Here is a 22,867-nt window from a genome sequence, read left to right as displayed (position 1 = left end):
TCTCTACCTACTTAGCATGGATAGGGCGCCAGCCAGGCATTCACGAGCAGCTGAAATCCTCTCCTATTTCCCCGTACGAAGCAATATGATCAAATACCCAGGGACTAGTTACTAAAAGCTACATCCAATCCTCTAGTCGCAAGGGGCTAGTCAACTCACCGAGGCACATACTGCACCGAGCTCAGTGGACACTTGTTTCATGTACTACTTATTAGCTAAGGCCCTAGCCTAGAAGCTTTCCTTCACCCTACTACGTATGTAGGCATCGACACGGGGTTATGAATGAATGGAGAAGAGTTACTGTTTTCTAATACTAATATAACTAGGTACCACCACTGTTGCTCTCATATATCATTTCCTGCCTAGACATTACTGAGCAAGACACAGCCCCTATGCTTAAAGGACGAGCAGGCCAAAAGTTAGTTTTCGCCGTCGAGTTTAATCAAATAACCTATAAGTCATCGTCTCTGAAGAGGTTTAGCAAGATGCGTATTACCGCCGAGATCAGCTGAGTAGAGGCCTTTTCGTCATAAGTGACTAACATCTATGTAAATCAATGCTCACCAGATCCCGGCTAGGAGAGCTATGACCGCACCCCTAAAAGCAGATGTTGTCGCGAGGCGCAACCTAGAAGACGCAGAGCAACGTCGTTGCCACGCGGGGACCTCTAGCACCTCCCTGAAGACTACACACCTACCTAGGTTAGGCAGGTACCTATACATGCAAGCCGTGTTTGTTCTATCTAGCCCCTCATGTATTTAGCCCCCAGGTAGATCCTTGACATATGAGTACGGTCCCTCCTAGCATCGGATGCCAGGTCCTCGGAATAAACGATAGTCACACGTCAAGTAGGCAGGTTTACCTACTAAGGTGGTAGGTAACATTGGGGTCCTACCTATCATAAACGAAAGAAAGAAAAAAAAACAATAGACGTTGGATGCCATTCGAACATACCATGCTTCACCCTCCCATCCCCACATAAAACCACCTCGATATCGCGTTAAGAAGTAGTTATACCATAAGCCTCCGGTGTAGTCCCAAGACCCTGGAACAATATCTCTACCAGACACCTCCCCTCCCCTTTCCAACTCATCACCAGAGTCTCCGTACCTAAGTCTCCGTGCTGGTGGTAGAGAGGTAGGTACCTAGTACCTAATAGACGTCTCCCACCACGTTTACCCACTCCCCCCAGATTCTTACAGCTAGCAAAACCAATCGCATCTCCAGCGCAGAAGACCAGGCGTTGATCGATCGATCGATCATGCTAAAGATGCCTGCCTACCTACCTACCTACCCAGGTACCTACGCACGTTTATAAAAGTGTCACTCACGGGAAGAAGGACCAACAGAGCCTCCCCCCCCCCTCTTGCCACTCACTCACTACCTACCACTACTACTTCATCTAGGGTGTCATAGCAACCTTGGAACCTAATAGGTTCTGTGCCTAGTTATGTAGTTAGGTGCTTACAAAGCGCAGAGTAGGTGTCTTGCCGTTAACATCCTGCCGACAGCAAAAAAAAAAAAAAAAAAAAAAACCCGAATAGAAAGTTTGGCTGTATTCGTAAGAGGACTTTAAGTACCCCACAAGCGCCTATCAGTATCTCGATACCTACCTTAGGTACCTAGGTAGGTGGGTACTAGGTAGGTAGGCAGTCTTCCCACAGGTCACGTCTTACTTACAACAGACCAACCAAGACTTACACGCAGAGTCTTGGGAACCATACAAAACAGTCACGGTCACAAACAGACAGTCACAACAAGCCAAGTCAATCGATGATGTTCTGAAGGATATAGCACGAATGCATGCCGTGTCTTTTGTTTTCTTCCATTAACCATCAACCATTCCCCTCCACTAGGGAAGGTGAACCGTTTCTCTAGTTGTTGGTAACCATTTGGACCGACCACCATCACCACAAAACCCCCTTTCCCCCATCCACCCCGGACCACTTTGTTTTAAAATGCATAAAACACGCGATTCTTATGCTATGGGAAATGCCACGAGAAGAGGTGAGAGAGAAGGAAAATGGACGAGGAAAAAGAAAACCAGGGAAAAAAGGATCCCCCTAAATCACCAAGGTATTTGAATTCCCATGAACCCTCTGAACGCCAACCAAAGTGAGAAATTCGTAATCATGGATATCAACGAGAAAACAATCGATAATACAGCCGCGTGCTCTCCTGTGGGTTCCAAACCTGGCTTCTCAGTCTGAAGGTCTCTTGCTCCGAGATTTCTCTCTTTACAAGTCAACCTAAGCCCCTCTCCGAGTGCCAACGGGACTCGCAAGAATAATGCTGGTTTCTATTGCCCAAATTTATATGAGAATAGAACAAACACGTTGAATCTATGGTGATGCCACAGAACGGAACAATGCAAGATCATAGACCCCTTCCATCAAAACGCCCAAACGCTATGCTCCGTGAATATCAGGCATAACTAAAGTGACACAATGCAACAATGGTATATAAAATTCCACAATAACGAAACAGGTATAGGTGTGTTACTTTCCCAAAGAGGACCGTCTCGTGAGGTGGAAAGAAAAGGTGGCTACTTGACTCCAGTTTCTGGTCAACCCATTGTGCCACCAGTAGGGATTGCTTGTGCACTGGGAGTACGAGTAGCGTGGCTAGGCCGTATCGTTGAGCCAGGACTGAAGTCTCCAGTAACAAACGTTGGCCTAGATGACTCCCAACTCTCCTCGTTAAGGACGCTTAGGTAGCCATTGCCCACCTTGTCCCGTAGTGCTTCAATTTTCTGCCGGTAGATTTCACCACTGACATTCCAATCCTGTGTTTCTTTCCACAAATCCGGAGTCTCCTTACTCAGAAACGTTGCAGGATGCTGCAAAATTGTATTGGTATTGATACGTGGGACCTCTGGTAGATCCACACTATTGGGTGCTCTCGTTTCCGACAGTACAGTCGTTGGCAAAGCTTGCGTCTCGGGGGCCTGAGAGACGCGATAGTTACTGTTCAACTCAACTATCGTGACGGGTGGTTCAGGAGCAACCTCGTCGATGCTGATCGATTGCTGTAGGGCATCACCGGCACGGTCATTTGTAGCGAGATCAACTATTCTGCGTTTGGGAACACGCCGCCGCCTCGTAGAACTTGTGTTGACCTCACTAGCTACCGCCTTAGGGGTAGGCCGAGACGGCCTCTCTTTACGCAAGACGGCTGGTTCCCTTGCAGTATCGTAGATAATGGCTGGCTTAGCTGGCTTGCTCACATCTACAGCCGGTATTTCTGGAATATGGGGCTTAACTACAGGAACGGCTGCGGGTATGGCGACGCGGTCCACGAGATATCTCCTCTCAGACATGGATGGGCCTGAGCCATCGATTATTATATCTTCAGTATATCCCGGGGTGTTGCGGAAAAGGTTGAATACGGTAACACGGTAGTCTCGGTGAGTCCGTGTGAAAGGATTACCCTCAACATATATCTCTCGTAAATCAGGAATACCGGTTAGACGAGCTAGCTCTGTTGGGTCAGTTAAGCGGTTATCTCTAAGGTCCAATCTCTCTAATGGATAGAGCCTCTCGATGCCTGCAATCGACTGAAGGCGATTGGCCCTGAGATTTAGAGCGCTGATAGCTGGCAAAGGGTTGCGAAGTAATGAGTGTAGAGAGTCAATCATGCAGTGCGAAAGGTTGAGAGCACGAAGGGCGGTGAGGGTTGCTAAGCTATCCGGGATTTGTGTGAAAAGGTTTGTTGAGAGATCCAAAGAGCCCAAGGTGTTAGCCAAGGGAGCAAGGCTTGTAGCTGGGATTACGGTTAGGGAGTTATCTGCTAAGCTGAGATGTTTCAAGAATCGCCATTTGGAGGCGGGGAGGACACCCATTGCAAGGAGGTTTGAAGCACTGTTTCTCGGGTTATGCCATGAATCGGATAGACTTGAATGTGAGCTACCAGAACCAGAACGCTTCACTTTATGTGACCCTCTAGAATTTGTCGTATGATGACGAGCGGTTGCCGGACGATTAGGGGAATGACTCCTAGGTCTCGATGATTTGGTAGTAGTTACTGGCTCGTCAGTTTCGACCCGGGAAACAGAGGGGCGGCGGCACTCCTGAGCTGATATACTTTCGGTTGATCCGGTGTTTATTGACCCCATGCGTATATCTGCTACCGAATATCGACGCTCTGGAATTTCCGGCGGCACATTGGAACCATGCGATCCAGCGTAGGGAATTGTAGGACTTCGTCGTGGGTTTGATGCGTGGGCATACGCACCCGTAGGAGATGACTGTGTCTTTGAGGATCGTCGTCGCCTCTTGTCCATATCGTCTAGTACGATGTCGATGAGAATGTCCGCTGGGTCTTCGATATTGGCTTGCTTGAGAGTAAGTGATCGAATTTGTTCCGCCATACGGTCCCAGCCAAAGAACTGTCTAAAATCAATACCGTTGATTTCTAATGCCTGCAAATTCTTGAAGACATATAGCGGGACTGCGGAGTCGAAGGGAAACTCTTCGTAGCCTTTTATTAACTTCGTACGCCAGTCAGGTGCGAGTCGGAGGGTGGGTATCTTGGTGAAAGCAGAATAGAGATATTTGAGATCAGATTGCAAAGCAGCCTTCTGTCTCTCAACCCGAGCAGCAGAGATAGTTGACCCAATCCCAAAACTATTCCATATGGAGGACATCCCCGTCATCACACTTCGGATGCTCGAAACGGATCGTATAGATACAGCATCAGAACCACGGCTCTTGGTGCGTTGGGAGGAGCTCAGAAACGACACATAGTTGGCAGCGACTGAGGTGTCATGTAGACTCTCCAAGCGTACCTTCATAGGACCGACAGGGATTCCAAGCTCTTCGAAGCGGGTCAATAAATAGAATAGATGATGCGGCGTGAGGCTCAGTCTCGCTGATTTGACACTGTTAGACGTTAAACTCAGCGAACTAAATGATAATGCCGCCGCAAGCGGGCCAGGTGTCGAGGCAGACGTCGCAGGACGTTCGGGTATAGATGCCGGCGAGGTTGGAACCTGTATGGAAGAGACACTCTGGCTAGGGCCATGTCGAGGGCCATTTTGCCTTCGAGACTGCAAGGCATTCGCGAGCGCCTTCTCGTGCGTCCGCACATAAACGGCCAGGCGCTTTCAAGATGTCAGTTTCATTCTAATCCTAAAAACAATTTGGAGTTGACTAGGTACTGTACCTTAACGTATTGCTCTCCGTCTTCCGAATCCATCTTGAATTATCGTCGGGTAGGCATGAAGAATGGTATAAAGGGATATTCCACGTTTCAACTCGATTTGATGTGCCTCGGAAAATTGCCGGAGGTCTTTTAAGGGAATAGTTGACCGAGCTCTTTTTTTTTTAGAGATTATTTGAGAAGAGGCTCCGGCGCCGGTGCGTCTCCAGTAAAAGGAAGTGTCTAAATAATGGAGGGGAGTGTTAGTATCAGTAAGTTGAAACCTGGCTTCCTTACGGATGCGTGAATGGTTCTATCTACTATGCTTGCAGAACCAGCTGCTAGTAAATCGTGAAACAGGGGAAATAAGAAAAGAACAATGCTCATGACTCGCAGAAAATCAGATCTTCCAGGTCCTGTCTTGTTAGATTGGTACTATACACACACACGTGCAGACCTGTGGATAAGAAGGGTACAACCATATCCATAGAGCAAGGAGTCGCGGATTCGGGTCACGGAGATAAATAACATAACACGGACGACAAAAATATCCAAGGCCAAGGCAACAAGGCAACAAGGCAACAAGGCAGCTTGATTGAAAAAGACACATGCGTCACGATCCACGTAAACACAAAGCAATATTATTTGGATAAACAAGGCTGCTTTCTTTGGGTGATTGGGTTTCAGGAATAGATGGAGTGATCGTAGTTGACAATGCACACATACCTTTTTTCGTGTAAGAAAAGAAAAAAAGATTTCCCTTTTTTCCCTTGAGGTGAATGGAAGATGGAGGGGGGGGGATCTCTGGAATGTTGTAGTGATTAATATTAAGAGGATGGAAAGACGAGTTGTAGAGAGTAGCGACGACGATGACAGGCTTTCTTCACTCTCCTTAACCCTTTGACCCTGTTTTTCGTCTTCTTCGTCTTTTCGGCACTGCACCCACGACGAAAGGGTATTGCAAAAAGTGCTTGAAGAAGCGGGATAGGAGGTTTGCGCGGGCGGCGGGCGGATTGGGGAGGTAAGAAAAGATATACTAACTTTAGTAGGTGGTTTATCTAAGTATTACTAGCGTAAAAGTGTGTATGGGTAGGTTTAGTGTATGGGATTGGGTGCTAGGTATGGTGGCCCTGGTAGCCCTTGTAGCCCTTGTAGCCCTTGTAGCCCTTGTAGCCCTTGTAGCCCTTGTAGCCCTGGTAGCCCTTGTAGTACCAAATAATAAAATTGGATGATGGCCTAATGTGGACCAACTGCCCACTGCGCCCACATGCAAAATGCCAAGCCCACTCAAGACCTCACAAAATTGGTGTGGTGGGTAGCTGCTGCTAGGGTGTTCTCGGTCAAGTGTGGGTACCGGTGTCCACCTGAGCAAGCGAACTGGGGCAAAATTACCTGCCGGGTACCAGTACTCTTGCTAACTGCACGAATGCTGTTTCTAGCATATCGCAGTGCGTGCTACAGTGGACTTTAATACCCCCACCATGCCCACTATAGGTGTCTGTACAACCTCTCCAGCGCACTTGAGCCCATTGACACACATCGGGGTGTGTAAACCATGGAGGTTCCGTAGCCTGTCGACTCTCGTGGCCGGCGCGGCTCAGACAAGATTTTGGCGCCAGGGCGTCAGATGGACATGGACTGGACATGGACTCATCTAGCTGGGCCCAGCACCGCTTGGTCACTCAATAGGTCACACTTGATCCGATCAGCCCAGTATTTGTAGCCAATAACGACATCGTCTTCTTTTCCTGTTTGACAGTTTGGCTTGCATTACCCTTAACGGCATCTTCTGCATCAATTTGATATGCGAGGTCTCCGTACCCAGTACTTTACACACCCGTTCGTTGCAATACCACGCACATCAATACTACAAGGTACTGGGTACTACTTACTAGTACAGGCGCACAATTAAAGCAGTCTAACTGTCTACGGCATGTCCGTCTTTGATCATCCGAACCAGGATATCGATCAACGCGACGGTCTCTCATGCGTGGGCTTATTTCCTGCTAACTATATAAGTAGGTACAATACCTATCAATCAACCACTTGAAGGCTGAAGCTACATACTACTAACCTAGTAGTATGCTCATGGAATGGGTGCTTTAGGGAGAGACGCTTGTTGTCTGAAATCCGAGTAAATCATATAGTTGCAACTAATCAGTTTTCTGACGATGCATAAAAGGTAAAGAATGCAAAAGACACGCCAGATATCATGATTAACTAAATGGAAATACGCGGGACCCCTTCTCGATGCCTAGCAACCAAAGCCAAAAAAACTAAAAGCTAAAAGCCAAGATGTATTGGCGAACGAGGGAGGGGCCTCCCGACGCACAGAACGTGCTCGAGACTTGGTCAAGGGTGCAAGTGTAAATTGCCAGGTATGTCTAGTGACCCATGTCGATATTGATAGTGACTCTAATTTTATTAGCACCTCCATCAATTACGGTAGCAAATACGCACGACCACTCCAACCACTGGCAACCAGTCATTAAAATGTGGAAATTGGTGTAGCTACTGTACATACATACATTATGTACCAGCCTACCCTAGGTATGTCCTACAGGAACTTGAAGATGTCCAACAGTCCAAGACCTGATTACATGTAGATGTAGGTAGGCATTGTTGATAATCTGAGGTTATATACATCTAATCTATGCCTATATTATATGATCTACATAGTATGTAGGTACACACATGTGCACATGGAAATATCAACATTGAACATAAATACATAGTAAAATGTAAAATGTGAGATTAGGTACTATTACCCACATGCATACTAGTTACTACTATATGTATATGCCTACCTATCTACCTATCTACCTACATATATATGTTGTGACATTCTACCGAAGATAGGCTGGGTATTCCAGATACCTTCTTTGCGTGAGGTATCCATTATATGAACTGTATATCACGTCCATTCAGAGCTATCGCATGGAATCCGTATTCCTTACTCCATACTTCAGTTTTTATATGCAGGGCAATATGATCATCAATCCTCTGCCAATTCTCCTACCTACATAATACCTACGTACTACCTACTAGGTACTAGGTAGGTATAGTACATACCTAATATAGAACCCACAGCTCCTACATTGGCTCATTTTCGAATTATATTTGTTTACATAGTACAATGCTTTGTTTACACCTTTTTACATAATAGCCGGCTACCCCTCTACTGCATAGTATACTGTAATTCTGAGTAGACACTTTTAGCTCGGACATTTTCTACTGGCTACATCGACAAGGGTTATTTGTTGCAGCCATCTAACTTTCGTGATGTGAGGTCATTTAAAACATTACGCCTGTCAATGCCTTGCCTCGCCTACTCCCGACTTCCGAGAAACCTTAGCGAGGAACTTGCTTAGCTAATTGAAAGTCCATAAATGATAATGTCCCCCCAAAATCTTGTGCCCACTTTTTAGGTATATCAGGGTCCATTCATGGGTCCCTTGTCTAACTTCTCTCATCTCGCATCCTTCGTATCTGATCGTCATAATTCAACCCGTTTACTCCCGCTCACCTCATCTGTGCGCACATACACCTACATATCTACACTACCCTAGGTACAATACACTACATACAGCACCTACCTACCCTACCCTCTACGCCGCAGAACCTCAATATAATGAAACAATTACAAGCTGTAGGTTAGGTAAGGACCTAACCTACATATGTAGTATATATCAACTCACAAACACATGCAACTTTGAAGAATCATCTCTTCCTTCTCAACAAAAAGATTAAAACTCACTGCCCTTGATTACTACTACTAGTAGTAGACAGTATATATTGGGATTGACCTTGGGCTCAAGTTAGGTATGTATCTCGAACAAGACTTCAAGAGACTTGGTATTGTCCCAACCACGTTCATCATCAATAGGTTTAGAGCTAGTTGCTTGCTGATCTTGGGATCTACTCCATATAATCGACCCATTCCGTTATTCGCCCGGTCACTCGCTTTGCTCATCGATTCAACAATCTCCCATGTCGCTCATTTAGAGACTTGTCGCCGTTGGTAACTAATTCAGTTGATCTATATCCATCTATAGGTTTTTATTACAACTACCATCTCTCCCGATTGGTTTTCATCTGAAGCCTTGCATTATTTTGACACCCAACCTTGATACAACAAGCTATAATTCATACGTCAAGGCAAGCAAGGCTACGTATCTAGATCCGACGGGCCCCCGTCTTGACAACTCTTGACTTCCTCCCGAACCTGGGGAGCCATTATGTCATTGACTCCACACACTATCAACTAATACCACCTTAGTTGCAATATACCTACTTGGGTACCTAGGGTAATGAATCTCATCGTGAGACGCTCATCGGTGTGGGCTATGTGGTTGGTTGAAAATAATGTCATCTTGCTTCCAAGTCAACCCCGCGAAGTTGTCTGCCGTCTCCACTATCTCATCTCCTGCTACATTCGCCGGTTCGTAACTGACAGGATCGCCGCAAACGCGTGGCTACTTCTTTTTTGCATGTGTTTCAGGTAATGCATATGACACTCAGGACTCCCTAGATGGCATTCGTATTACCGACTATAGATCAGTCGGTAGAAAGCAATCATAGGGCGTCGACAAGAGGGGTAAAGCCAGTGGGGGTGGCACGATTTGCCCGTGTAAAAAGATCGAGGCTAGGACGATGCCGTCTATCAACTTGCTCCCTCGTGGCAGTGATGTTCAACAACATGAGGCCTAAAACCCCCGTTTGGCCGTGATCTATCTCACCACCCCGCCGCTAGCGGTATGACGAGACTCGACTACATCCAAGTAAGACAAGTCTACGAAGTACAATGCCTACATAGAAGAAAGGAACATTGAATCGACAGATCTCCCGTTTAGTATAGGGTACGAAGGACCATACTACTACATAGGTATGATGTGCATCTAGGTATGTATATCTCTTATCAAGACCCGAAAAGGCCCCAAGTTAAGCAACATACGGAACCGACGGAACCCTGCAGTTGTACCGCCGTGGATGCCACCGAATTGCGGTGCGGTGTAGTGTACTTGATAGCCCCGACACCTTCGGCGCCTATTGCACATGTATCTCGGCAACCTCGATCAATTTTGAAAAGTCTTGCGAACACAGCAACTACCGTGTACCAGTCACACCGCTTCGCAACGTCTTCGCCTAATTTTCTTGGGCAGATTGACAATTTTCTCCTCTTCGAGTCTCACACCGCTCCCAACTCAAGATAGTAGCGCGATGTTCTAACAATTTTTAACTCATTGAACGCTCCAGATGTCGTCAGAATAGCTTCAACATACGGTACCACCTACATAGGTGTACACGATTTCAAGTCCTCGGCCGCAGTCTTCACAGTTCCGACACTGTCCGTCATCACGAGGATGTGTCACGCTTAGCTTCCTTTAAATTCCGCTAGCTTGGCAGGGCCAGACTGATTCTACTAGAAACTCAAAAAATAAAAATAAATCAAGTTGCCCCAATCCCGCTCGCTGTCGCCGAACTAGATGTTCTACTAGGTGTTCTACTGGAATATTTACCTAGGGATAGGTCAAGAAGAAGGCGCCAGAATGCGGTAGGCGACGCAACAAATTGACCTACCCTAGGTATGGGCCTATCACAAATACGATACGAGCAGAGCTTGAATAAGTAGTGCGAGCCAAGACTGGGCGATAATAGCAACTACTTGGTGAGTGGCTAGCCTTTTGAACAAATTATTCCCAATACCGGAAGACCTAAGATGGTAGGATCCTTCACCATGTTAGGCTGCCGTGTCACCTCACCTAAACCACTGCATCTGCAGGTCAAAAAAAGGTGTCCTGTACTTATCAACGAGGAGAAAATTTCGCTCGCCATTGTCCGTCGAAATGCATCCGTCAAAGAGGCGTGTTCCAGACGGTTCAGCCAGCAAGCCACTGAATGGTCTCATATGCAGAATGCAAGTTGGTCTGGTTTGAGTCTGCAGTCCCGAACACTTTGTATCGGCAGACAAATCTCGGCCAACACTGCATGAAACTCAGTTCATCCAATCCATTTAGTTTCAATGGTCGTGGCATCGTTGTAAGCATAAGCCGAGGTGCATTTCTACAGCCCAGCCGTAACAGGCAAGGCTTCTATAACCCAACGCCTGTGTGATTGGGAGATTTACATACTTACATACCAAGTTACCTTACCTAAGGTAGGTAGGTGTATACGTAGGTTACCTATCCCTATCCATCAATACACGTATGCATACAAACATGAGGATGTAGGTATATATATATACACTCGCATATGGACCGGTAGGTTCACGGTTCACCTACATAACATATCATATTATACCTACATCCTGTCAAGCTGACGAAGGATGATGCAGACTGAGTATGTGTACTACTTAAGGGATTAACTTTCATATGTAAATTTGTATGTAAATATGCAGCTTTGGAGATATGCTTTTCTGGCATTTGTCTTTTTCCATCCTTATCATTATCATTATCTACGGCGCCATCTGCGGCTGTTTCGCAATAAAGTATACACGATTAGACGCTTGGCTAGGGTAGGTATGTACTATCTACCTATCCCAGCTACTAATTGCCATAATAGATCCATTCTGGCTACTACACACACCTAAGTACTGGGTACTATGCACCCTTACGTCGTTTAACCACACCAGCACCAAAATAGAAAACCCCCTACCAACAAAAAATGGAAAAGAATTTAGAAGATCTCTTGAACCCCTCCTCCTCCCAAGTTCCCCTCCCCCACCTACCTTATAGACCTACCTCATAGGTTGCTAATGTATCCCTAGGTCAACTGACCAGTAGCAAGAGACACCGATCAGTTCATCTACCCCCCACATCATTTTCATCCATCCATACCTATCTCTACCTAGCAGGGCTACAATGCCGCTACATCAATGAGATATTGAGTATAGTACCCCGACTTCCCGAGACAGATTTACCTATTACCTACCCTAGGTGTCCTAGGTATCCTGGGTACTTACAGTATATGTACAAATTACAATACAATACACATTGATCCATGGGTATATTGAAACCTTGACGGCCAAACGGATGACCTGCCTGGCTTTGCCTCGCAGACCAGCCTGGTCGCTGGCGCTTCGACGTTCCAAACAATGTCGCATCTTGTTCTTCTAGCCAACGCCATACACCCCCATTCGATACTCACCGCCTCGATGTTCGTCGACCTTGAGGAAAAATTCTTCCGCAGCTTTGGCTTGCATTTGCAGCAAACCATCCTTGTTATCATCCTTCTGTTCTTCTTCTTACATACATATATGTATATGTCTTGTTCTTGTTAGCCCCCCAATTCATTCGCTCGCGTTTATAGCTACTAACACTACTACTCCCATGAGTCCCATCCCTACCTTAGGTAGGTGCCGGTAGGGGCTAGGGGCTAACTAACTGGCAATAACCATATGATCGCCTTAACAAGAAACTTCAGGAAAGACAGCCATACCAGCATAATTAATCCTCCGTTTATGTCACCGCGCCATTGCAGATTATACAACTTCGATTTGCGGTGAAGACGTATAAAATCTTGTTTGATTGCCTATGCTGTTGTGTATCAGTCTGGTGGATGGATGTATGGCATTGTCGTAGTGCAGAGAAGAGTGGCATCAAAAAAATCACCTAACCCAAATCCCTGTCCGAGCGATAGTCGATCCAATCCCTTCGTACATATCGGCTAATGAGGAAAAGCCGCGAAAGTTACCTTAGGTACTTAGCACCAGCCTACCAGCCTACCAGCCTTCTAGGTTAGTACCTAACCTAGGGTAGTCTACAAAGTGAGGGGCGACAAGGATTTCGAATTGGATCTTGAATTCGATCGCGTGGGGAACCATCTAGCCACTCAGCGACAAGCACTACATGCGCGGCTGACAATGGTCACGGGAATCTGACAGCCTCGACTATCTAGACTAGGACACCAAATTCAAGGATCAAGGATTCAATGACGACACCGGGAGAAGAATGTCGTGTTACGAAACACAACTTGAATATCTGACTGCTTCGTGGCTGACTCCTCCTTAGGTGACTTACTGCTACACCTGCCACACCTGCTACACCTGCTACACGACATGATAAAATTCTGCTGAGCCCAACAACCCCTTTTGAGCGCCAAGGGTGCTGGGCAAAATATATATATATCCTATCGCTATCGATCTTGATCAACTCGATCGCGCTCTTGTAGATATTCTACTATCTTGGGTATTATCATGGGTAGATTCTTGCAACACCACGGAATCTATCTAATGAACTAACCTTACTAAGATTGAATGGGAAGGTCTTCACTACCCCAAGTAGATCATACGGCCATAAGTTTTGTACGATGAGTTCGGTATGCCCTATTATTTCTTGGCATGAGTGTCGCTCGATCCTTATCGTTCCCTTAGGAGAGGTCATGCTGAGAATCATGGTCCGATACAAATCGGTCGCTATACATCGAATCGTGGCGCTTCGTAGCCCCTTACAGACCGTTAGACCATTCGTAGCGTGCCGCTCTCGGCAAGCCACCGAGTCGGGACCTTGTGCAACGACGCCCCGAGACTTCTGAAACTAGCCGCCTGTCTTCTGTATGTTCCCGTTCCATATCGAAGGACCGTGGTGATAACGGTAGGGCCAGCTACAGCAACGTGTGATCTGGATCGTTTTTTATCTGGATACATCGGTATCTCGCAATCTTTAACCCACCACATACATACATACATACATACATACATACGTAAGCTGGTACGATGTCGTTACATACGTGCCTCATCTTTTATACGACTAGGTACGTCGGTGAAACCAAAATGTATGGAAACCAGTCGCTCGCGGTAGCCTTATCAAACAAGACGCTTATATAGGTAGTTACGCGATACAAGGATGCTCCAATTATCCTTGTTGAGGCTCTACATAGGTAAGCAGTAGTTTGTCGTTTGGTGAGCACAGGCGCCTGACTATAGATAATACTCAGGCGATGTCAGCACCACATACCAGACGTACTACCTCAGATATAGTAGTACATACCCACATAACAGACAATGTACGTACGCGATACAGCCAGGCCCGTTGAACCTTCGCCACAATTTCTTTCTTGCCTTCGAATCCACAACCACACGTGCTTTCCAAGGGTCTGACAGCTTTGACAGCCGTATCTCTGTCCGAGATATCGGGTAACTGCCTACCTACCTAACCTAGGTAGGTTGTTTGCTTCAAGCTGGGCGTATGTATGCACATGTAGTTATTGTTGGGGGGGGAAGGACATCTACATAGAGTCTTCGAAATTTTCCTTCTCAAAGAAAGCACATTGTATCTACCCTATGCAAGCACTTTGTGCCACCGTCCCGTTCGAATTCCAATCCCGTTTTTATTTATGACATGTCGACATGTTGTAGGTAGGCGATGCCGAACGCCACGACCGAGCTGGCGTAACAAGAATATTTTTTTTAATTCTTTTTTCTCCTCCCCCTTTCTCTTCCCCATTTGTGCTACGCGCTATAGTCTGGGCAGAGGTGCCGCGTTGCCGCGCTGGTTGTCCGGAGAGGCGGGCAATCAATGGCACATGTCTGACAAGAGTATACATAGTATAGGTAAGCACAATTGCCACTTCTTCTTGCCTTGGGGGACTTTATGTATGGGTAGTGTAGTGTAGGTAGCTAAAGGTACTTACTTACTGCTCGGACAACAACGACTCGATACGGTTTGCCGTCCAAGAGCAATCCTCGGGCTTCTGTCTCTCTCTCTCTCTCTCTCTATCTCTCCGTGCCAGCGGAATCGCGATCGGATGCGAACCTAGGGCTGGGCATTCATATAGGGCGAATAGAATAGTGTGCAGTAACTAGGTATTCCCCGATACATACAACCAAAGCAGGGGGGGGGTCCGACATAACCGATACAGATCGCCTCCTAACATGCCGCCAAGGTGCGGGACACGTCTACAAAGGTTTTGGATATAGGTAGCTAGCTGCGCTCCGGACATGAGTGCCGCCTGGTTTTTGGATACTTTTTTTTTTTTTTTTTTTTTTTTTTTTTTTTTTTTTTTTGCTTATGATAATACCTAGGTATAGTTACCAGGAAGTTTATGCGATCCATCGATGGGGATCTGGAAAAAAAAACCCCTACATAATTCCTAAGCCGCTTTGCCGCCGCGAGGAAGGAGACGGCTAGCCAGTCCAGTCCAGTTTGCTCGTCTGTCGGCCTTCCTTCCTTCCCATCCCCATTTATTTGGCTGTCTTTAAATATATAACTAGGTACCCAAGTATGCATTAGGTTAGGTTAGATTAGATAGATAGATAGGTTGGCTGCTATGTAGGTATGTAAGCAGGTATGTACATACCTACCGCCGGCCAGATACCTACCTACCTAGGTAGCGCTGATCTGCTGGAGCGGGCTCCGGCGGAGAAAATCAATCTCCGCCTATGGAATATAAATAGGTAGGTAGATATATAGATAATAGATCCTTTTCTTGAAGTAGGTAGATGTGTGGGGAAGGTGTTTTCGGATGCTGTTGCCGTTCTTCATCATCTCCGTGTATCTAGTAGGTGAGTGCCCTCCCCCCCCCTCCCTCTGGAGGATTATGGGGGCTGTGCGTGTGTGTGTGTGTGTGTGTGTGTCTGGGCTTATCGTATAAGTAAGACGTGGAGGCGTACGGTTCATAGGTAGGTATGTAGGTATGTGAGTATAGGTATAGGTATTGGCTGTTGTTAACAAGGCCTGGCAATAAGCAGCGAGGATTGTGAAACGAGTGACCACTTGGGAATGACGTTGTTGGGTTTGGCTTTTGGGGGTTTTAACCTACCTACTGGGTTACCCAGGGCAAGATATGTGTGAAGGTCAGTGCCTGTAGAAAGTTGTTATGTGGTTCAAAGAGTACCTAGGTAGGTAGGCATGTAGGTAAGTAGGTAGTAGGCTGGCCGACGGATGCCTATCCCGTTTACCCTCCCCCCTTTAAGCTCTCAATCGCCACTCATCTTTCACGAGAAGAGGCCGGCTAGGGGAGCGGCATCGTATGAGGTGTAAGCAAGTAAAAACCTACCCTTTCCCGGCTTTGGGAACCTACCTACCTAACCTAGGTGTTTATTAATGGCGGAGAACCGGATACCGAAAACCAGTGACGTTTTATCTAGGCATCCAGGGGGAACCTACCTAGTGTGTTTTCAGTCTATCGTACCTAGATTAAGACTGCCAACCTTAGAGGTAGAGAGTGAGGTGAGGATTCTGCTGTCGAATGTGCACCTATGCACGCGTAGAGCATCGTCTACCCAGCACGCCCGGTGGGCTTCGAGGATAGGGGGGCTTGGGGCATAAGTCGGCGAGCACGGTACACTATCTACCTGCCTAGGTACATACCTGCGCTCACGTACTATTCTACGTGTCGCAGTTTTTAAATGTTCGCTTCTCTTTAAGTCTGTAGGTTAGGTAACTGCTACCTACCTATGACTACTCGTGTCTATAGGAAATAGGAGTTACCTGTCGACGATGTGAGATCTTCCTTTACTACCAGCTTGGGCACTTGTTTAGGCATCTTCTGTTTCGTTTCTCCCTCCTCTGCTTTTTTCATTCCGCTCGAAATACTCATATGCCTTCTCGAGCAGGTTATGAAATCCTAGGTACCTGCCTAGATATGGTCCTCTGGGTGCCTCGCCGTTCTCTATGTTTGGAGAATTCGTGGAGTGCATGGGGCTAGTGGGTGGCTTAGAGGTTGTTGGGTTAAAGGGGTAGGTAACGTCTCGAGAGTAAGCTGGGGTGTAGGATATGGAGGAATCGGCGTGGATCTCGCAAGCAAGGTCTTCGTATACCTAGATATATACAATATACCTATCTATGCGTGCGAACGGGGTGTTCGGCCTGAACTTCATTCTCATGCAGCCATCCCCAGTCTTTAAATCTGGCGTCTAGGTAGGTAGGCTTTAGTTAAGAGCGTTGGGCGCTGGTGTTTGCTCGCCTCATGTGCCTACCTTAGGTAGTATACTATATGCATATAACTAAGTGAAAAGGAGCCTTTCTTCCACAGCACCATCGTTTTATATTCTGTCTGCTTAACTCGACAGCTCCCGGGATTGTTCATATTAAGCTCAGTGCCTATCTACATAGACAGCTTTCCCCGGATCGATGAAGATAGAGCGGCAAAGCTTGCTAGCGATGTAAATCCCTTGACTCTTTTATATATCTTACTTTGACATATCGAAACACAGCAGAATTATGCAGAGCAAAGTGCTAGAGAGATCCCAAAGGCAGTAATGAGGTACACGCGAGGCCGAAAAATCCTAATTTAATCGAACAAAGCTTCTTGTATTTTCCACAACTTGGTGAACTACTTATAGAACAGACGGGATAACCCAGGGTCCTCTTCAATTCTTACGATCCTGTCCAAAGCTCTCCCGTCCTCCAGCGCGTAGGCCGACGTGATGTCCAGCTTGTAGTTGGTCTCATCGATGGTCACAGGGGCAAAGCCCTCTCCGGTCAAGCCACGGCGGAAGTTTGCGAACAGCATCGAGAAGGCTTGGAAGCCATGCCGAAACGGTGCCGTCATCAAGTGGTCCATATCATACTGGCGTGCCTGTTTCCGTCGGGCTTCCTCCTGCTGCTTCTGCAGCACGCTGTCGTACTCTGAGGTGGCTGGCGGGCGATTGTACATGGGCGCTTTCATGACCACCTTGTCGGGGTTGACTTGAAAGCGCCGGATTGTGCTGCCTGGGATGGGGAAGTTGCGCCGCACCTCAACTTCGAGGCGAACAGGTATATTCTCTAACGTGGCTGATTTCGCAATTGAAACAGGTGCCTTGCCAGGCCGGGCCGGCAGCACTTTGATAGAGCGTATGGCGCCTGCTGGCATGAGGGCAAACCTGGTGCCAATGGCGGCCATGATGACCCCCATGATGCCGAACGCGACAGGGGCAACCCAGTGTATTCCCTCTGGCACATTATAGACGTTGAACCATATATTTATGCCTGCGGCACCGAAACTGACGAGACCAGCAATGTAGCTTGAGCACAGGAACACCCCCTGAGGCCCTGTCTCGTACAGGGTCGTCGGGACGGGCTTGTTAGCAAGCTGCTGCGCATAGCTTAACAGGGGAGTTTGTGGGGGCCTTTTTAAAGGTGTAGTAGGGATTGATTTGGGAGATGCTGTAGTTGGGATTGCTTTGGACTTTTGAAATGGAGCTGCTGCTCTGACCCTAGTTGTTGCGAACATGCGACTCAATGTACTTGCTCGAACGAACTTTGGCTGTTGAAGTGAGGTTCGGTACAATAGGCGCGAGCATCCGCGACATATTGGCATTAGGGTAGCCATTGAGTCTCGTAGGTTGGAAGAAGCAGATCCTAATCAGTACGTAATGTTGTGAGAATATGTTGTATGTTGTATATCAGAGAATTCTCAACTCCAAAGTTTGAAGCTTCAATGTTTGGAGAAAAAGAGTGGAGATTAACTAGTTACTACATGTAGTGTACCTAGTAGGTAGATACGTACACTAGCCTTTTTAAAATGGGGCTACTCACAGGTCTTACAGGGGTCTTAGGCTAGGTTCAGGGATTTCGGAGATAACTAACTAAGCTTGTAGGTTGGGAAACGGTAAAACTTTATAGCGTCCCTTACATTTCCGATCTCCAGCTCCGATTTAATTATTTAATTATTTTTATTTAATGATTTCGGTTGGGACCGGAGCATCCCCAACAACCTCGTAAGCTGTCCGAATTGGTAGTTAGTAGTTACAGTACATATTATCACCTCGACAAAAAGAAGAGAGGGACAAAAAAGGCTCAATTGAGCTTCACCTTTCTTCTACACAAGCCCACAATGGCGTCCTTCGCAAATGCGACTCGCCTGTCAACACGGCTTGTAAGTCGGCGGGTAACTCAAGATGTCGCAACACGAGGTATTTTTATTTCACTTCTTTTTTTTTTTTTTTTTTTTTTTCTTTTTTCTTCGATATCCAGTAGCTAATAAGCATCGCGCAGGTTTTCGCACATGCGCCGCCTCATTGGCCGCACAAAACTTCACGATGCCAGCCTTATCGCCAACTATGACCGAGGGCAATATCGCAACCTGGAAACTGAAGGAGGGTGATTCATTTTCTGCCGGCGATGTTCTACTCGAGATCGAAACCGACAAAGCGACCATGGACGTTGAGGCTCAGGATGACGGAATAATCATGAAGATCATGCACGGCGATGGAAGCAAGAACATTCAGGTTGGCACCCGAATTGGTGTGGTTGCTGAGTCCGGAGACGATATTAGCAAATTAGAACTCCCCGCCGATGAAAAAACCGCGCAGCCGAAGGAAACCAAGAAAGAAGAGCCACCACGGCAGCAGGAATCCAAGGGCGCTACACCAGAGAAGAAGGCCGCTGGGCCTAAGAAGTCTGGGAGCAAAGCAGCACCGCAGAAATACCCTCTGTACCCATCAGTAGAGCACCTAATCAAGGAGCACAAGCTGGACGAATCTGCTATTAGTGAGATGACGCCTACGGGCCCTGCTGGGCGGCTGCTGAAGGGCGATGTTCTCGCATACCTTGGCACCGTGTCTTCTAGCAGGCCAGAAGAAATCAAGGCGCGGTTCGATCACAATTCGCACCTTGACCTCTCCAACATCAAGATTGCTGCGCCTAAGGAAGCGCCAAAGAAGGCAGAGAAGTCCGCCGTGCCAGAAGTGCCTCAGGACTTGCTAGTGACGCTGCCTATCTCGCTGGCAACAGTCATCGAAGTGCAGAAGAAGATCGAGAGTACACTTGATACATTCGTACCGCTGTCCACTTTCATCGCAAGGGCTACTGAAGTGGCCAACGACAACTTACCTCTACCATCCAACTACAAGCCCACAGCTGACGAGCTTTTCAACCAAGTCTTGGGATTAGACAAGGCTAGCCCGAGCGGCTCCGTGGGTTACTACCTTCCTCAAATATCGGCCGTGCCTCCCTCATCATTCACTGGTGTTGCACCTAAGCCGAAAGCCAAGGTCGACATTATCGACTTCTTGGCAGACACAGCCAAGAAGCCCGCCCCGAGGCCGCAGAGGACCGGCTCGCAATCAGGTATCTCCACTGGCTCCAATGTGTTCAGCCTCACGGTACCCAAGACCGAGGAGCGAAGAGCGAAGGCGTTCCTGCAAAGAGTCAAGACGGTGCTGGAAGGCGAGCCAGGCCGACTTGTCTTATAGGAAAGGAAAGAGAGTTCTTGGAGCGAGGGGGCAAATGTAATTATAAAGTCTACAGTGTTGACTTGAAAGCATTGATAGATTATATTATTAGAAATATCCACGATATACTTGATGATGATGATGATTATTCGAGAGGCCTTTTTTTTGGCCATGTGAGGGAATTATTACTGATTCTGCATTACTGATACATATAATTTTGGATATTGTGCGGATTTGCTACAGTATGTACAAATCACCCATCACGCGAACGAAGCGCGGAAACCCCCACCCTACCAAAAGAATTGATCAAACAGATCCGGTAGGTCTCCGGCAGCTACCTATTACCTCCAGAGAACCGAGCTTCTGCCTCACAAAAGCCAGCGCTTGCTGCCCGTAGATCTATCTGTACGTAGGTACTGCTAGTGGTGCTGGGCGTTGTTGCCGTTGGAGCAGTACGTACAGTACGTACGGGTCCTCGGCATCGCAGTACGACCTGATCCTGTCCGCGTACACGGGGCACGTGTATCCGGCGGGACGGGCGGCGAACTGGTGATATAGCGTAAATACCTACCTAACAAGAAAAGAAAAGGGGGGGAGAACTCACACCCCCAGTGCCGACAGCCCCGGCACATTCCTCGGGTCTCCCACGAAGACAGACAATCGCTTCGACGTTCGCGCCCACGTTCAGAAGGCCGTCTCACTCGTGCCGGCCCGCCGCAGAACGCGTCGTCCTTGATCTGCGAGTACCTACCTACCACCACCATCACCGCCGCCGTGTCCGGACGCTTCTCGTCGGGAAGGAGGATTTGCTTGGCTCGCGACGGCTTTGATGCCGGCCGTTGCGGAGGACCCCCCGTAGGCGTTGCCGCCGGCTGCGGGGTCTGTTGGGCGAGTTAGCTTTAGGGAGGTGGGTTTAGGGAGAGAAAAAGGAGGAGGAAAGGGGTTGAGGCTTTCATGGTTGGGAGGGGGCTAGGTGTATGCTTCTGCTTGGATAGCTAAATCGAATAATTGGGTTACAGAGAGACAGTTGGGATGAGACAGTGCTTTTATACATATCCACCTACCTTGTATGTACAGGTAGGTACTAGACGCGAAGAAGGATAGGTATCGTAGTTCTGATTACCCGGATGCCGCGATACAGCAACCACCGAAAGCCCGGCCCCAACGCTCTGGAGCGGGCCAGACAATCCTTGCCGGTGATCTCTTAGGTAGGTAGTCGAGACGTCAGCCGGAATAGGCAGTGCTCGGAGGCAAAGGAGATCTGGACGGTTCCTAAGCGAGATTAGAATGTCACCGTCAAGCATTTCCCGCCTCGATGGCTACGACGTCAATGCCTACCGACTTAGTAGTTCGGTCAAGATACTATTTGAATCTAGGAGTAGTTATTATGGGGAAATCAGATCTTGGTACCTAGGGCTAGACCTATGCAGTGCATGTTACCTACCCCTTGATGCATTGTGCCTAGGCTATGATGCACTTTCCTACCTACCTAATAGTGCGCAGATTCTATCAAAGGATAAAAGGGGTATAATGGACCACCCAGTGCCACATATAAAAACACCACCCTCTGCTATTTCTCTTGTCTTCGAAGTTGCTTGGAGTCTTGATAGGTACGTATCTCTAGAGAAGATGTGCAGAAACTCCTGTTCAACGGCTCTCACATCATTTGAGCTATCCATACGTCCGCGTCTAGAGGATCAGGGGGCGTATGAATATATCAAGATCACGACACGAAGACCATTGTTCTGTTTTCTAACTTCAGTGCCCTTAGTCACTTGCCTATACCTACCTACCTACCTACCTACCTACCTACCTACCTACCTACCTCCTCAAGTCCTGGGGCCAGGACCAGGCGTGTAAATAACGGACCAGCGACTCTCTAACATCTAGCTCGGCATATCCGCCCATCGTACTACTGGGACACACACACACACGATGACCATGACAAGATGAGAAAGCGCAGAGCTCAGAAGGACTCAATACCACCTGCCTAGTAGCCAAGAGACAGGCCAACCTCATCAGAGCACCAAGACTCACACCGAAACAGAATACCTACCAATAGCTATATCGGCGATATACCTACTGAATACTTCGGCAGGTACCTGCTCTATCTATACTATCAATATGAAGAAAACCCACGCAACAGCTCCTCCCAAGCGTCGCCTACAAACGCATGTACCTACGACATCCAACATGGCCTAGACGAGGCGATCAAGTGCACCCAGGCCACACATATCCTCAAGGAACGTGCCATTAGATCATATATCTACCTATCCTATGCCATGCCCGAATCCAATGCCAGGCTAAGAGCTAGGTAGTTATATGCTTACTATACACCTCCCTCCCTCCCTCCCTCCCTGCGTACCTGCCCAGTCAAAAGCATCACCAATGTCCATCTTCGGAGAATTCATTCCGATTGGGCAATAAAGCGCACGACGGTACACAACATATACACCACGCCTGCTTCCGAACCCGCCCGCCCCCGGACGAGTAGGCGACCAATCATAGGTATACTGTAGCGAACCGCCAGAAATTAGGAGGCCTCATACAGAGGTGCCTGAGGTATGCCGCACCTGATCACAGCCCCTAGGTACCTATGTTACTATCATACCAACACGCCAATTTGGGAAT

The 22,867-nt window shown here is 47.6% G+C and overlaps 3 protein-coding genes across 3 annotated transcripts; 1 reads left to right on the top strand and 2 right to left on the bottom strand.

The window, feature by feature from the left end:
* Window positions 1–2,237: 2,237 nt before the first annotated feature.
* Window positions 2,238–5,385, bottom strand: GGS25DRAFT_149023 (uncharacterized protein). The gene is made up of 2 exons (XM_049256379.1): window positions 5,164–5,385; window positions 2,238–5,101 (listed from the first exon to the last, which is right to left on the bottom strand). The coding sequence occupies exons 1-2, from the start codon at window positions 5,194–5,196 to the stop codon at window positions 2,567–2,569; spliced, it is 2,568 nt and encodes an 855-aa protein (XP_049120635.1). The 5' UTR covers window positions 5,197–5,385; the 3' UTR covers window positions 2,238–2,566.
* Window positions 5,386–16,990: 11,605 nt separating this feature from the next.
* On the bottom strand, window positions 16,991–18,515 carry GGS25DRAFT_478373 (uncharacterized protein). Its single transcript, XM_049259933.1, has one exon. It carries the CDS (start codon window positions 18,391–18,393, stop codon window positions 17,413–17,415), a length of 981 nt encoding a protein of 326 aa, XP_049120634.1. The 5' UTR covers window positions 18,394–18,515; the 3' UTR covers window positions 16,991–17,412.
* A 196-nt stretch (window positions 18,516–18,711) lies between these two features.
* Window positions 18,712–20,434, top strand: GGS25DRAFT_478372 (pyruvate dehydrogenase protein x component). Its single transcript, XM_049259932.1, has 2 exons — window positions 18,712–18,976; window positions 19,059–20,434. The coding sequence occupies exons 1-2, from the start codon at window positions 18,898–18,900 to the stop codon at window positions 20,255–20,257; spliced, it is 1,278 nt and encodes a 425-aa protein (XP_049120633.1). The 5' UTR covers window positions 18,712–18,897; the 3' UTR covers window positions 20,258–20,434.
* The last annotated feature ends 2,433 nt before the right edge of the window (window positions 20,435–22,867 follow it).

The sequence above is a fragment of the Hypoxylon fragiforme genome (assembly GCF_022984875.1).
Source record: "Hypoxylon fragiforme strain CBS 206.31 chromosome Unknown GGS25scaffold_2, whole genome shotgun sequence".
Taxonomy (NCBI): domain Eukaryota; kingdom Fungi; phylum Ascomycota; class Sordariomycetes; order Xylariales; family Hypoxylaceae; genus Hypoxylon; species Hypoxylon fragiforme.
This window is presented reverse-complemented; position numbering and strand designations above follow the sequence as displayed.

Coding starts and splice junctions, on each gene's coding strand:
- GGS25DRAFT_149023 (XM_049256379.1), bottom strand. CDS start 5,196: ATGGATTCGGAAGACGGAGAGCAATACGTTAAG. Junction 5,102..5,163: donor ACGGAGAGCAATACGTTAAG/GTACAGTACCTA, acceptor ACATCTTGAAAG/CGCCTGGCCGTTTATGTGCG.
- GGS25DRAFT_478373 (XM_049259933.1), bottom strand. CDS start 18,393: ATGGCTACCCTAATGCCAATATGTCGCGGATGCTCGCGCCTATTGTAC.
- GGS25DRAFT_478372 (XM_049259932.1), top strand. CDS start 18,898: ATGGCGTCCTTCGCAAATGCGACTCGCCTGTCAACACGGCTTGTAAGT. Junction 18,977..19,058: donor TCAAGATGTCGCAACACGAG/GTATTTTTATTT, acceptor AGCATCGCGCAG/GTTTTCGCACATGCGCCGCC.